Below are 14861 nucleotides of genomic sequence, written 5' to 3'. Positions count from 1 at the left end.
GGGATGCGGGAGCGGGTCTCTCCTGCCCCCCGGTGCCCGGGCAGCCCCCGGACCACCTGCCCGCCCCTCTCCGCTCCGGCAGAGCCTCCCGCAGCGCCCGGCTCCATCCCCGGCCACATCGCTCCCCCCGCCGGCCGCTCCGCGCCGCTGCCAGGAATGGGATCGACCGGGGGAGGAGCAGGACGAGGAGGAAGGAGAGACGCGCCTCTCGCAGTTTCGGGGGGCAGGGGGGGGACTTGCTTCCTTCCCTCTGCCCTCCCGGCCGCAGGGAGATGCGTCTCTCCACATGTTTCCCCCGCCATTGTCTCTTCGCTTGAGGCTGGGCAAGATTTTACTGAATTCGTCCATCTTTGAAATATGTGAGATTTTAAGCCAAAAGGATGCTCCGCGGTGGATATGGGCAGTTTGGAAAGCTGCTCCTCAAGCCGGAGCAGGGCAGAGGGGTGGAGGTGATCCTGACACTGGGGCACACTCTCTGTGCCAGACCCATGATAAGATCCCCCCTCACCAGGAATTCTGGATGTGCTTGAACTGCTGTGAGAGGGAGACCTGTCTGTAAGATTCCCATGGGAATGGTAATTCCATCAACCCCACCACCCTGGGTACCTGAACACGGGTCAAAGCCCTCAGTTACACGGTTCAATTTTCCTTTGCAGGGCTGATTTTAGCTGATGGGACTTGAACCTATGTGAAATACCAGCCTTCATACATGGAGCCTGAGGGAATGATGTGAAGCTGTGTTAGGGGAGGCTTAGATTGGATATTATCAAATATCCAGAGGGTATTGGGCACCAGAAGAGGTTCCCAAGGGAAGCCACAGCTGACTTCAAGAAGTCTTTGGACAACACTCTCAGGCACATGGTGTAATTCTTGGGGTTGTCCTGTCACAGAAATTGGACTCAGAGATCCTTGTGTGTCCCTTCCAACTTAGAATTTCCTGTGATTCCATGATTCTGTGCTGTAGGACGGATATAATTCCATGGGTTTCCAGTGTCACTGTTAGTTAGAGTAGAAGCAGCTCCAGATGCAGCTATACCTTGCAAGCAGTGAGGCTCTGAGTCCAGGCTGTTTCCAGGTGTGTGACTGCAGTAGTCACGGTAATCCCTGGCTTGTCATCTCTTTCATCACCTGCATTTTGTACATTTAAGCCACAAAACTTAATGCAGTATTTATGCCACAGTTTGTTTCTCTTACAAAAGTAAGGGTCAGAAAAAGAGACAGGACAGCAAAAATCTCTACAGAAATCTTTGTTTGCCTCATCTTTCCTCTCTTGAATGCAGGACATGGCTCAGTGAGTAACTGCACCAAAAGGAACCATCTCTGCAGATGCACTGTAGCACTCGGGTCAGGCTGGTGCTGGTTTTGGATCCAGATCTGTCTGTTATTTTTCTATTTCTTTTTTTTTCAGGTTTGCAAACTGTGTCCTCAGTCAGCACAAACCACAGGGAGAATTTCCACTCGGAAAGTACAGGCAAGTTTTCTTTACTGCTGTGCAGGCACGGGAAGGCTCCATTTCAGCTCTAACAGGGAAAGGGCTGTTCTGTTCCACCCTTGCTGACTGTCTGGGTCTGAAAGCTCAAAGAGGCCAGCTTATTCCTCAAGTCCTGACATAACCCCTTGTATGGCATTTTCCCCACGGCAGTGAAATTCCAGCCACTTGATATTTCAGGCTGTAACCTTTGAAGGGTTAAGAGAGCCCCAGCTTCAACCTCCTGAGCTCATTCTGATGCTCAGTTAAAGCCAGGGCAGCTGCATTTTGTTATAGCACTGGGCTGGCTCCTTTGGGCTCTGCCAGACTGATAGGACACGAGTGCTGTCCCATAGGATGGGACATGGCCTTGGAGACGGATCACTGCACCCTTCCAGAGCCGTGATAACCAGCTCTGCTGCTGGATTTCCTGAGCTTGCTGGGACTTAGAGCTGACTTGTGCACCAGAGGGGAAGGCAGGGGAGAGGAGGGCTGGAAAGCCTTCCCTTGCACTGGACCCAAGCTCCCGTGCCTGTCTGGCCCGGGCAGGAGGGCTGAGCTGGAAGGAATGCAGCTGCATCTCACGGGGGAGTGGAGCGAGGGTTTCTGGCTGAGAGCGAGTGACTGGAAAGCAGGTTTGCACAGGATGGCTGATCTCCTCCAGCCCCTGCCTGTCTTCCTGCCCTCTCCCCTGCCCAAACCTTCTCTCAACAGCTCTCCAGGCCTGGAGGTGGGTCACATCCAGCGGCTCCTGCAGGAGTCATGAGCAGTGGTGCCCCTCTCTGTGTCAGGTCTGCCAGTTTGTAGCAGCTGCTCCCATTGGGGAGGCATTCACTATGTCTCCGTTAAGAACCCCCCTTTGGCTAATAGCCCAGGGAAGTGGTGTGGCCAAGTGGAATGGGTGCTGTGCTTCAAGGCAGGGGTGGAAAACCCTCACCAGGCCCCTCTGGGCAACAGCTTTCCCACTGGGGTCAAACACCTTGGCAATACAGAGTGACTGTGTTCTGTGGGATCTGCCCAGGGCTCTGCAGCCAGGAGTGACCCTGTGCAGGATCTGACCCGACAGCTCTGCTGGGAGCACATCCCACAGGGGCTGTCAACAGGGACCTCACAGCTGAGCCAGAGCTCTTGCAACTTGGCTATTTTTAGCCCATGCCAATGGGGTGTTTATTTTCCTACTGTTGTGCCTTTTTGCCTTTCCCAGAGATTTTATTGCTGATGAAAGCAAGGGCCTGAGAGCCATGTGAGCGTCTGTGCTGGCTGCTGCAGTGACCCTGTCTCTGCCCACATGTTACCCATCCACTATTTCCCAAGCCCTTGACAGTGATGGGCTGGAATGGGCAGAAGCACCTCAGCTTACCTTGGACCAGAACCTTTTTTGGGGCTAGGAGACCTGTGGTAACAGATTGAACCAATGCAAGAGGTTGGTGTTGAGGGGCCAGTCCCTCTTACCAGGATGGGATGATGAAACAGAGGAACATTGCAGGCTGGTTTATTGTCAGTGTTTCAAATCAGTATTTTTTATTACAGAGACTCATAGGGTTGCTCACACTGTGGCAGGAATTTAATAATATAAGGCACAGGGAACATTCAAAGGTAAAAAAAGAGTTCTCAGCCTGTGAGATTTAGCCATCACTTTGCTCCTGACAGGACCCTCTCTTATAAAGCAAAATCAAAATACCTTCTCCTTTTCATCCTATGCATCCTTTAAATCCACAGCAAGAAAAAAATATTACAGCCTTTCCCTCGAGCATGTGGCAAATGCCACTTTCTGGACAGAATTATCCCTTCCAAGTCTGACACAGCTTCCCTGGGACAGCAGGGCTGGAATTTAAGCACAGCCAAGGCAGAGGGGTGGGAAGTGCTTAAGGGCACTGTGATTTGGGGAGAGCCAAGAGCTTTATCTCACCTACAGCTGAATCACAACATCACGGTGAGCCACACACACCCCGGGGAACAGGCGGCCACACCCCAACTCGCACAGAAAACACGACAGCAGCGTGGTCATTGAGTGATGGTGAAGCATGTAGCACTTTCAAACCTTTATTATTCATGAGGATTTTACAGGATGGGAATAATTTCATCTCATTTGTTTTAAATTCTGTGCGCTTCCCTGTTCACTTGTTCAATTTCTTTTTTTTCCTTTTTTTTCGTGCCCAATAACTGCTAAATTCAAGCCCTGGGAATGGGAGGGGAAAGGAAAAAAAAAAAAAGAAAACCAAAATCCTACCACTCTCTGTCTTTCTCACCACTCTCCATCCTTCCTACCACAAGCTGGGTGGCCACAATGCCACCTGCAGCTGCTCTGCTTGAGAAACCAATCCTCCTACATCCTCTGGCTCTGCCTTCCCTCCCTGGCATCTGTGGCTGGGGCGGTGAATCAGCTGAGAGGGTTTTGTGTCTGCCGTGTCCAGGAAGGTGCTGTTAGTGAGAAGTTAAGAGAAGTCAATCCCAGAGCGGATGGTGAGCAGATATTTAGCACAGGAACAATCAGCGGTAAAGACATGTGGAGAGAGAAAAGGCTGGTAAGAGCATGTGGAAACAGCTGGGTGAGTAATCTAGTGGTAATAGATAAGGCAATGAACAGGACTGTTATTTCTCTTAGCACCGTCACTACATATGTTTAGACCTATATTAGCACCTTGTTCCCAGGGAAAAACAAAACAAAACAAAACAAAAGCAGTTTAAAAATCAAAGGAAGTGGGAAGGTTAAAACATGACAAAGTTGGCAGCAGAGCAGGAAGACGAGTTTAGATCACAAGATCCTTGTCGATGTCCTCTGTGGAAGGAAAAGAGAGGGACAAAGTTAGGAGGTCCCACTGTTCCTGTACCCTTCCCTCTCCCCCTGCTTCCCCTCACCCAGGGCTGGCTGTAATGCATTGCTTCATCCACGGTGGGGGTTCTGGGGGTGCTCTCCAGTGTCCCCTCACCCCCATTCCTGCCCTCCTCAGCACTTACGCTCCTTGATGCCAAAGCAGCTTGCCCACTCCTCCAGGGCGATGTACTTGTCGTTGTCCAGGTCACAGGCCTCGAAGAAGCGAGTGGTGCAGTGCTCCATGGGGATCAGGGGGGCACGCAGCGGGGCCAGCTCGGTGTGGGACAGGTACCTGCCAAGGTGACCACACTGTCACAGCACGGAAGATGCTGTGGCCTCAGCTCTCTGGTTTGGCTGCTGTCCCAGTGCCCTCCCAGTATCAGCCACTGAGTGTCACAAGGGTCACGGACTGGTATCTGCCTTCGCAGATCACAAAATCTTGATTTGTGATTTTGCTGGTCACAAAATAGCCACCAGCTGGGGGTCCCTGCCAGCTGCCCCCACCCCACAGGCCTGTGTGTGATCACTCTCATGCCCATCTGCAGCCCACAGCTAAGCCAGCAGCTGCTATCTCAGCTGGTGAAGTTATCCCAGGGCCTTTGGACTAAGATATTTTAGGGCACTATCATAGAACAGTAAATCTGAGAAGAGAGAAACTCCATGGCAGCAGCTGGGGCTGTGGGAGGCCCCTCTTCCTGCAGAAGAGCAGTTTGCAGGAGGCAAAGGTGCCTCTCCCCCAGTCTGGTTTGCCACAACCTCTGCCACCAGCCACTTGTGTCTGGAAATGCTCTTTCCAGCCTGTCTTGACAGCTTCTACTGCCAAATCCCCCTGGTCCTCAGGCAGGAAATGGTTCTGGTGGGGCCCTCGTCCTGCTCTGCTGGCACTCACCCATCAATGGGGTGCTGGTCCAGCTGCCCAAACTGCCAGTGCACAGGGAAGATGTACATGTTGTAGTTCTTCTCAAAGTCCCGGGCCAGGAGCTCCACGGTGTGGTCACCGGCCTCCAGGCGCTTCTCATTCTCATGGATCTTCTTCACCTGCCATGGAAGAAGGGGGGAAATGTCAGCAGGGAAATGGAGTGCAAGGGCGGACCATGGGAGGTCACAGGTCATTCTGGACGGGTGCTGGCCCCCATTGTGGGGGTGAGCTCCCAGCCCCCTTCCCCTGTCCCCCACCTTGAGCTTCTGCTTCTCGGTGAGCAGGTTGTTGTCCTCGTCGCGCTCGTACAGAGTGATCAGCACGTTCTTGAGCCAGTCCCGCATGCGCAGGGGGAACTCGGTCAGCTCTGTGTCCAGGCAGGCTGGGATGACTGCAAGTCACACACAGTGGTCAGTGCAGCATCTGGACATGCAGCCCCGGTGCCCTCTCCCACCTCATCCTCAGGACCTTTGCTCTCCATCAGGCTGTGAACGTGGGGGCTGTGCCCAGCTATGGGCCCCTTGGCTGAGTGAATGGCTCCACTTACATTTGCAAGGCCCAATGTAGTCCAGGTGCAGCTTGTGTCCCTTCTTGGTTCCCTCCAAGGTGCACTTGGTGGCAAAGAAATGGCAGGAGGAGTCGTAGGTCTTGTTGTCAGTGCCACAGACCTGCACAAGAAGGGGAGATGCTGTGTGAGGGGCAGGGAGAGTCTCCAAATGAGATGTTTTAACTTGTTTTCTGGGGTGGGCAATGGCTCCTTCCTCATCCCTAGATGGGGACCAGCCACTCTGACTCAGTCTCCATGTGTCACCATCTCTGGCAAAGCCCATGTGGGTCCCTCCCTGCCCTGGGCCACCAAGCAGATCCTGCCCTCACCTTCTCGAAGACGCCGGCGGTGGCGGGGCAGCTGGAGGGGTCCTGGCACACACACATGGGCGAGTTGTTGTCATCCACCTCACACACCTTGCCGTGCTTGCAGTGGTGGTTCTGGCAGGGGTCTGGAGCAGGAGGGGATCAAAATCAGAGCCAGACACATCCTCACCTCCCACAAGATGCTTAGGACACCTCAGCACAGAGGGAAGACTGAGACTTCACCAGGGACGGCCCCTAGCATCCATTCTTGTACTGGGAAGATGTGAGGATTTCCAGAAGTCCATGTTAGCCCTGAGCCTAGTCTTGGACTCCTTTCTGTTGCCACACCAATGTTTTTTTTGTTGCAAGAATGGGCTTAGAGAGAGCCCAGGGCTAGAAGAGGCCATGTGCCTCTTTTGCTTTAAATGTGCATCCAGGCTGGCATTGTCCTTGTGCTACAGCCCTTCCCAAACGAGCCCCTCACTGTCTGGGCGGCTAAAGCTCCCCCACAGTGAGAGGACAGTGTCCCTGCTGGCTGGAGGGCAGGGGAAGAGTGACTTACTCTCTGCAACAATCTCTTCTACATCCTCCGTGGGTTCCTCGAACTCTCCCACCTCCACCTGGACGGGATTAGCTCCCACGGGCTCCTGCAGAACAGGTCGGTGTTTCTGCTGTGGGTGCACAGCCCCAGCTCCTGGAGGGCACAGCACCCCCCCATGGCTCCCCAGAGCTTTGGAGATGCTCTTTCCAGAGCAGTGGGTGCTGAGGGGATGGGTGAGGAGGAGGAACAGAACTACATACCTCTGTGGTGGGATCTTCGATGACCTCTGTCTCATCAGGCAGAGCCTCCTGCTGCAGAGGAAAAGGCACATGAGGGGGTTCCATAGGACAGTCCCAAGGGGGGTGACCCACTGGAACAGGCAGTAGGGCCACCCTCAAGTTGTCTCTCATTCCTCAGGAATGTATTTGTTATAAAAGAAAAGCCCCATTGGCTACTCCAGATGGACAACCCAACATCAGAGGCTCTGCTGCCTCCTGCACTTACCGGTGCTGCCAGGGCTTTGCCTGCCAGGCAGACAAGGAAGAAGATCCAGGCCCTCATCTTTCAGCAGACCTTGAATAAAGCAGAGGAAAAGGAGAGATGAGGAAGGAGGCCACTGTGTGCCGCTGGGCTCCGGGCTGAGCACTCAAACACTTCGAGAAGGGCGTTCTCTCCATTTCCTGCCTCGTCTGTTCAATAGTACAGACCCACATGCTGGCTTTTCTAGCCAAAACCTTGAGCCAAATCGTGTTTCCAAGATAAATTCGTTTGACTTTGCAAATGAGACAGTGGAGTTTAGATGTCTGTTGCTTTCCTGGATGCCTTTAGGAAAATCAATCAAAATGTCTCTTTCTTTCTCTGGAAGTTTTTTTTTTCACCAATCCCCCCACATTTTTCTTGTTAAAAATCCCCCAATATGAGTGCCAGGTACAAGGAATGAAACTCTCTCATCTTAGTTGTCAATCAGAAAAAATATGGAAGTGGATGAAGGAAAGAGGTAAGAGAGACAATGACACAGAGCACTGAGAATTAAATCCTTTAGAAAACCCCTTTTCCCCACGGACACAGACCTCCTTAGGGGTGTCAGAGACCAGTCCCTCAACCCCAGCACCCCAAAATGTTGGGGTTTCTATTGTTTGTCCCTTTCCTGCTCAGACCTGCTGCTCCCCACACTGGGTTTGAGGGATCCAAGACACTTTGGGGTTGTGTCCTGCTGGGAGACGAGCTCCAGAAGGATGAGCCCTTTGCACCTCCCAGTGTCTGTAGGACGAGGCAGCCCAGCTAACAGCGGTGATGTGAGCCAGGAGCACGCAGCTGGTGACATCCCCGTGTCCTTGTCCCCCCCGGTTCCTGTTTGGCAGAGCTGTGCTGCTCTGTAAGGCAGAGAGGATCTCAGCTGGGTGCTTAATATGCGGGTGGCATCCCCCTGCTGCCAGCGAGGGCTGCCCCCTCCCTTCCGCCCGCGGGGACACTGAAACAGCACCGTTCTCGCTCCTGCCAGCGAGGGCACCTGTCCCCTTGTCCCCCTGTCCTACAGCCAAACCTTCTCTTCCTCTGCTCCACCTGCGGGGCTGGGGCACCACAGCCTGCCCTGGGGCCAGGCACACAGAGGGATTTGCTGGGACAGTGTTGGACAAGGTTTCTTCTTCTCTTCAGTATATCTAATATCTAATGTCAATGCATCTGCACAGCAGCTCTCTGGGTATAAAACCACCCCAAACCTGTGCTGCCAGGACACCAACCAGGCTGGGCTCTGCTTCCTAATTTAGCAAGGTTTGGCCACTCAGGGAAAATCCTCTTTGCAATCTCAGGACCTCACCCAGTCTCTAGTGGGGTGTCTGTGCAAAGTAGGGGTCAGGGAATGGAGGGCACATTCTTGGGACATCAGGGGGCTGGGAGGAGGTGGTGGGGATGGCTTGAGGAGTGGCAGAGGAGCTGTGAGGAGGAGAGATGAGCCCTTTTGCTCTGTCTTGCCTGCAGCTGAGCAGTTCCCTCCTCTCCTGCTTGGTGTGAGCTGTCCCTTCCCCTCGTCTTGATTTGTTCTGGACACTTCTGTGAGCTCTGTCAGCATTTGCCAGCAGAGATCACGGGTTCCTTACTCCTGGAAGGGTTGTTTGGGGAGGGAGGTGGAAAAGTACAGGTGATTCCGGCCGTCTCTTCCCTTGCTGGTATCCCCTGGCTAGTAAAGGCTCCTCCTGGGCTTCTCCCAGGGGCTTGTTTACTTTGGAAGGTGCTCTGAGGTTCAGTGATGCTTATTGGGCAGAGCCTAGCCTGAAGGAGAAGGCAGTCCATGCACATGTGGAAGGTGGCACAATCCCACACCAAGGCCATCTTAGATCATTTCCCCGTGCTTTAAAAAAGCCTTGAATTTCAAAGTCTGGGCATGCATTAAGTGGGGTCAGGGAATTACATGTTTGCTAGGAGCCAGCAGACAGCTGGAGCTGCCAGTGTTGTGTTTGGAGGAAGAAGGAGCATGAAAAAGTCTGAGCAAACAAGCTCTGCCGAGCTGTCTTGTGCCTTAGATGGTAAAACAAATTTATTATAAAACAAACTTTTGGAGGCAAAGCCTGTGCAGTGAGGACATTGCAGTGTCTGTGAGCCCCTGGCTGGGTTGCAAATGGCCATTCCTGAATGCCTGGTGGTCAAAAGTCCTGAAATAACAGCTCAGGAGCCCTGCATACAGGGTTGCTCCATCAGGATAACGTGGTCCATGGTGCAAGTCTCCCTCCTTGTGGAGCAACCATGATCCTGCTATCCAAGAGGATGCTCTTTGGAGCTGGGCCACACCATGAGCTCAGCATCCATCCCCCAGCTGGAGGGACTTGGGAGGATCCCTGAGTGGCTCTGCTCTAGGAATACCTGGCACTGCTTTGTGAGCCCCACGGAGGGCAGAGGGCAGCAAGAGGGGTGCAGCCAAGGGGTCATTTTGGACAGAAGAAAACAGGGAAAAAGATTTTAGCAAGCAGGGACTTAGGCCCTTCGGCATCCTAAAGGAATCAACAGACACCAGCACTTTGTAGGATGCTGGAAACCAGCACAGAAAGGGCTGCTGAATATAGAATAAGAGAAGCTCCAAGGTCACCACCCTCTCATCAGGCCTGCCCTTGAATGCTGTGGATTGAGCAGACAACAGGGCACCCATGGGCTGAGCAGAATTTTAATACCTGATCCCACTTGCATCCTACATGGGGACTTCAGCTCCCAGTCACTCTATAAACTGAGCCTAGGGGCTCCCACAAACCCCTCTCAATGGTTCACCTCTCCAGCATGGCCCTCAGCACCAGCTGCTCGTTGCATTTCACAGCCATACCCCAAAGAAGAAAACCACGGGGTGTAGAGAGGGCTGAGGCTGACCCTCAGCACCCCCACAGACTCAAAGCCAGCTGCTCTGGGGAACTCTTTACCACACTCCCCCCAAGCTTGTAGCACCATCATCAGTTTATCCTGAGAGGAAAACACCCCACAGTGATGCACAGAGGAGAGTCTGTGCCACTGGGTCTGTGGGTCTTCCATGGGGACTCCAGCCTGGGGGCCTTTGTGGGCTGGGGGAGGACTCTGACGAGGTGGGTGCAGCCTTCAGGAGAGGCTCCATGGAAGGTGGAGTGTGGTCCATGTGGCGCTGGCCCTGTCCAGGGTTACGTAAGCCTTTTGGGATGCCACGTTAGCGTGGGGAGGAGTCTCTGCCTGGCCACTTTGACAGCTCCTCCCCAAGGCCACCGGGCTCACCCCAGCTGCCCCTCGCTAACCCGGGCTCTGCTGCCTCCTCCCCCCGCAGCCATGGAGGCAGGGATGGGCAATGGCTGGGCAGAGCCCTCCCATGCCTCAGCTCCTGCCTGCACCCCAGCCTGGCAGCAGGGTCTCCTGCACCCACCCTCCCTCTGCTCACTGCTCATCCAAGGCTCTGAAGGGTCTGACATCCCCTCACACTGAGTGTAAAGGCAAAGCTGGTCCAGAAAAAGATTCTGCCAAACCTTGCTGGGGCCACAGTTTTCAAGGTGCAGATGGGTGACCAAATGTGACCCCCACTGCCTGGCCCTGACCTCCCTATGCAAGCAAGACCCTCTGAGCTTTACTCAGCAGCCACTCCCAGGCTGGAATTCCATTTGAAGCCAGAGTTGTTTGCGTGAGTTCCCATAAAGCTCCCTGCTGAACAGGTCCCTGCATGTTCAGTGCTGGCTCACCCAGATGTGCTGCAGCTGCCCTGGGTGCCTGGGGAGCAGGGCAGGGGACAGGGCAGAAGCCAGGCTGGCTCCTGCCACCTGCACAGCCCCTCTCAAGCACTGTGCAGGTTTAGAAAGCCATGCAAGGTTTAGATGGAGGTGAAATTCCCTTTAGCTCACACAAGTTTACTCCAAGTAAAACACAGCAGGGGAAAAAATCTCCCTACCCCATGTGCCCATGCAGAGTCACTAGACAGGGCTACACCACAACGCTGTGTGAACCCATTCACTGTGCTGAGAGCAGGGCAATGTGTGTGCTCAGAAATGCTCCAGATCTTACAGGGCTCGTTGATACAACAGCAAGAGCTCAGTCCCATCGCAGCTGTGTGCTGAGGCTGTCATAATTTCTCCAGGTTGCAAGTTGAATCCATACTAGAAAATAATTAAATTACTACCAAGAAAAGTGCCTGGATGACCCGTGGGCTGCAGGCAGCTGCTCATGGATGAGCCCTGTGCAGACAGGCGAGACAGAATTTTGCTGTTCTGCCTGAGCTTTTTCTTTAGTGTGGGCTGGACCTAAGGCTGTGTCAAAAGCAGCCCGGATGGTTCTGTGCCAGGTGCGGGAGGTCCCTCTGGCCCCCGGGGGTGCAACCAGCTGATCCCGCACAGCTCCACAAAGGAGGCAGAGAATAAACTGTCCGATAAATATCCTGCAAAAATTCAAACCATCTCCAAAGCATTACCTGGACCTGCCCTGCCACCGCCGCTCTAGCGATAACAGCCCTGACATCCCTCGGACCAGAGGACCCAGAAAAGGTTTCCATGGGAGCCGACATTCCTCTGGGGCTGAGTCACGGAAGAACAGAGTGTTGTGGAAGGAAGGGCTTGAAAAAAAGTTTGAAAAGTTTACTTGTGCTCTTCCCCTTCCCAACACCGCCCGCACCCCTGCTCCTGCATATGTGGCAGACAATGGCTTGGCTTTAGCTGCTGCCCAACAGCCTTTCATTTTCCACTTAAATCTCGTCTGATCCACCCTAACAAACGGCTGCAATTAACTTCTGTCCTTTTGGAGGGATGCTGAGTTTTTGGGCTGTTTCAAGGTCGCCTCTGAGGAGTCGGGAATACTGGTGACATTCCCGGTATCCTCCGTTTCACTTCAACTTGGAACCTTTGCCTTTTGATTTGGGTGGGAATTCAGCTCCCGACCGGTTAGATGTCCTTGTTTTTGGCTGGATGAAACAGAGTGGAGCTTTCTTAGAGAGGGGACACAAAGAGCAGGGTTAGATTGTCACGTCACCGGGCCGGGAAGGACAGCGGCTGCCTTTAAAGGAAACAAGCCCTCGTCTCTTCTGTATGGAACTAAAGTTGTGTCTGACCGAAACCCAAGTTTTTAAAATTTAAAAAAAATACCCCGAAAGATCTTTGCTCCTCCCCTCCTGCAGTCTCCATATCCCGAACAGTCGATCAGCCAGAGCTCGGCAAGCAAACTTGAAAGGCTTTCAAAGTTTACTTGGAACAAAAAGCCGAGTGTCTTTTTTTTTTTTTTTTTTTTTTTTCCAAGGGAGAAATAAGACCTGTAGCACTGAAAAAAATAAAACTGCTGCCATGAAGTCGACAGCTCTTTTGTTCTTCCTCTGGATACTCTGGTGAGTAAAACACCGCCTGCCAACACACCTCAGGCTGGGAGAAGTGGGGGCTGTCCCTAACTAGATCTGATTTTCTCTGCAGACTGCTTTGATGTGCCCCGACCTTGGTGTCAAGGATCTCGCTAAAGCTGAAAACCCAGAAGGGGAAAAGGGAGGAGAGAGAAGAATGAGGACAAGTTAAACCTTTACAGTCAGATGCCACCAAAACATTAAAGCTCTGGCAGCGAAATTGAATAAGAGACAGTTTAGAAGTGGAAATGCTGCAAAGAGGAGGACGGGGTGAAGTCAGGAGGGGTCTCTAAATGCACCCCTTGGGGTGGAGAGCGTCCAGCTGCCCACCCCAAGTGAGGCATTGCCAGCACTGGACACACTCCCCGGGCTGGGACAGCGGGTCCTGGGCCAGGGACCCCCCGAGTGGAGCTTGGGGACCCCCATGTCGGGAGGAAAAGCACAGCAAAGGCAAACGCGAAGCTCGGGCCATACCTCGCAGTCCCGGCAGCACGGCTGAGGGAACTTCAGGCGCTTGGACAGGCTGGAGGAATCTGCAAGTTTTAGAAGGAGGCAGGAGGAAGCCAAAGGGTGGGCTGGGTTTCCCTCTGCCTCTCCCCCTCCTCCTCCTCTCTAGCTTTCCAAATCGGTCTTTTCCTCTCCTCCGCTTCCCAGTGGGCAGTCCCTGAGCCTGGCTCCAAAGGATAGACCAGAGAAATCAAGCTGGAGATCAAAGGGTCCCTGTCAGGGACAGAGCTGTCCCCAGCGCAGCCCTCCCAGCACAGTCACTGTCACAGCGGCTGCCTGCACTGCTGCCATGAGTTTGCAGTTCTCTTTCCTCTCGGACTGACAGCACACGGGGATGGGGCAACGCCATCTCTCCGCCTGGTTTTGCACCTCCTAACACCTCGACCTGCTGCAATTATAATGTTAAATGCTGTCATTTCTCAGCAGAGTAGCTCAGTCCCTGAGCTGGTGTTTCCCATCCTCAGGGGGATGCAGAGGAAAGCAGGAGAATTTTTGCTTCTCCATCCTGTCTCCTAACATTGCTGGTATCTGTGGCTGCCTTGTGGAGAGGGAGAGGAAAGAATGACCCAGAGGATGTGCAGGATATCTGAAATGCTGTAAGTAGGCAGAGAAATGCTGGGCTGGCAGATGTGACTCTCAGCAGACTGGTCTCTCTGCTATGGTTATCATCCAGCAGATCTGGACTGATTGAACAAAACCCACAGCCAGAATTGCCAGTCAGCTGAATTCGGTGGCCTCTTCAGACACCACTCGCTATTTTGACTTTGTAGATGATAACTCATCTGGAGCAGCTGCCCAGCCAGAGGGGGCCAAGCAGCAAAGCTGTTTGGAGTCAAGTTTTCCCATCTGTTCCTCTCTATGCTCAAGGTGAAAACCCAGCTCTTCTCTCCTTGCTTCTCTCCATGGCTGAGAGGATCTGAGGTGCATCTGCCCCCCCAGCACCAGCATAGCCTTGGCACTGTACTGCAAAAGAGAACCAGTAGCCAAAAATTGCTGAAGTTTGGGTATCCTAAAGAACGTCTCCATGCCATAGAGGGCTGTCGTGAGCCCAGTGGAAAATCCAGCTCTTTGTAACTTGTGATCCTCCTGTGGCATCAAACCTCACCCTGGGCCTGCTCTCAAGGGGCTGCTGGAAAGATTGTGACTTGTGTAGCCAGCAGGACTGAGGACATCTGGGCACCAGCAGTGTGATTGTGGATGCTGGTGAAGGACAGCCGAGATCATAGCAAAATTCAACATCGTGTTTTGTCTTGGCTGCCTGAGGTTTGGGCTCATTCTTGATTATGTGCTATCTTTGAAAGGGCTGAGACATAGACCTGGGAGCTTAACTCTTCCCACTGATATTGCTGTGGATTTAGATGTCACCACAGAGACTGGCCCATGGTGACCTGCCCGGCTGTGCTGGCTCCTTGCTCTGTAGGATGCCTCTGTAGGACAGTGGCTCTGTATCAGCTCACTCCTCATCTGGCCTCACAGCACTTCTGCTGCATGTGAGAGATCAGATGTAAGACTAAACATCCCATGGCCAACAAGGAACAAAATATAAACAGAACAGAAAGGGGAAAGAATGGGGGAGGAGTTCATGAAAACCCATCATCACTTCCCAGTGAACAGGTCAATCTTCATGATGAGGAAGCTCAGGAGGCTGCTGGCAAAGAAAAAGAGAAGAAAATCTTCTTCGCCCATTTCTTTACTTGGCTACACTTCCCAAAGCAAAAGCCATCCCTGGGTGCTGATATGTGGATGTTGATACCACTCACAGAGACCCATAAATATTCCATGTGAGCCTCCCAAGTCCCTGTGGAGGCTGGATTTATAATGGTGTCTCAGACTCCATGAGTCCTTCTAATGAAACCAACTGGAGCACCTTTTTCTCCCACCACAAGTGTCCGTAGCTCCCAGGTGCAGCCCAGTGCCACTTGTAGGTCCTGTTTGGCTCCAGAG

The 14861-nt window shown here is 53.1% G+C and overlaps 1 protein-coding gene across 1 annotated transcript; it reads right to left on the bottom strand.

Moving 5' to 3' along the window:
* Positions 1-2959: 2959 nt before the first annotated feature.
* On the bottom strand, positions 2960-12945 carry SPARC (secreted protein acidic and cysteine rich). The gene is made up of 10 exons (XM_014886982.2): positions 12885-12945; positions 7100-7168; positions 6856-6906; positions 6617-6701; positions 6079-6200; positions 5750-5870; positions 5460-5593; positions 5173-5321; positions 4427-4575; positions 2960-4247 (listed from the first exon to the last, which is right to left on the bottom strand). The coding sequence occupies exons 2-10, from the start codon at positions 7154-7156 to the stop codon at positions 4219-4221; spliced, it is 897 nt and encodes a 298-aa protein (XP_014742468.1). The 5' UTR covers positions 7157-7168; positions 12885-12945; the 3' UTR covers positions 2960-4218.
* Positions 12946-14861: the final 1916 nt, after the last annotated feature.

The sequence above is a fragment of the Sturnus vulgaris genome, chromosome 15, assembly GCF_052056855.1.
Source record: "Sturnus vulgaris isolate bStuVul1 chromosome 15, bStuVul1.hap1, whole genome shotgun sequence".
In the NCBI taxonomy this organism is placed as follows: Eukaryota; Metazoa; Chordata; class Aves; order Passeriformes; family Sturnidae; genus Sturnus; species Sturnus vulgaris.
This window is presented reverse-complemented; position numbering and strand designations above follow the sequence as displayed.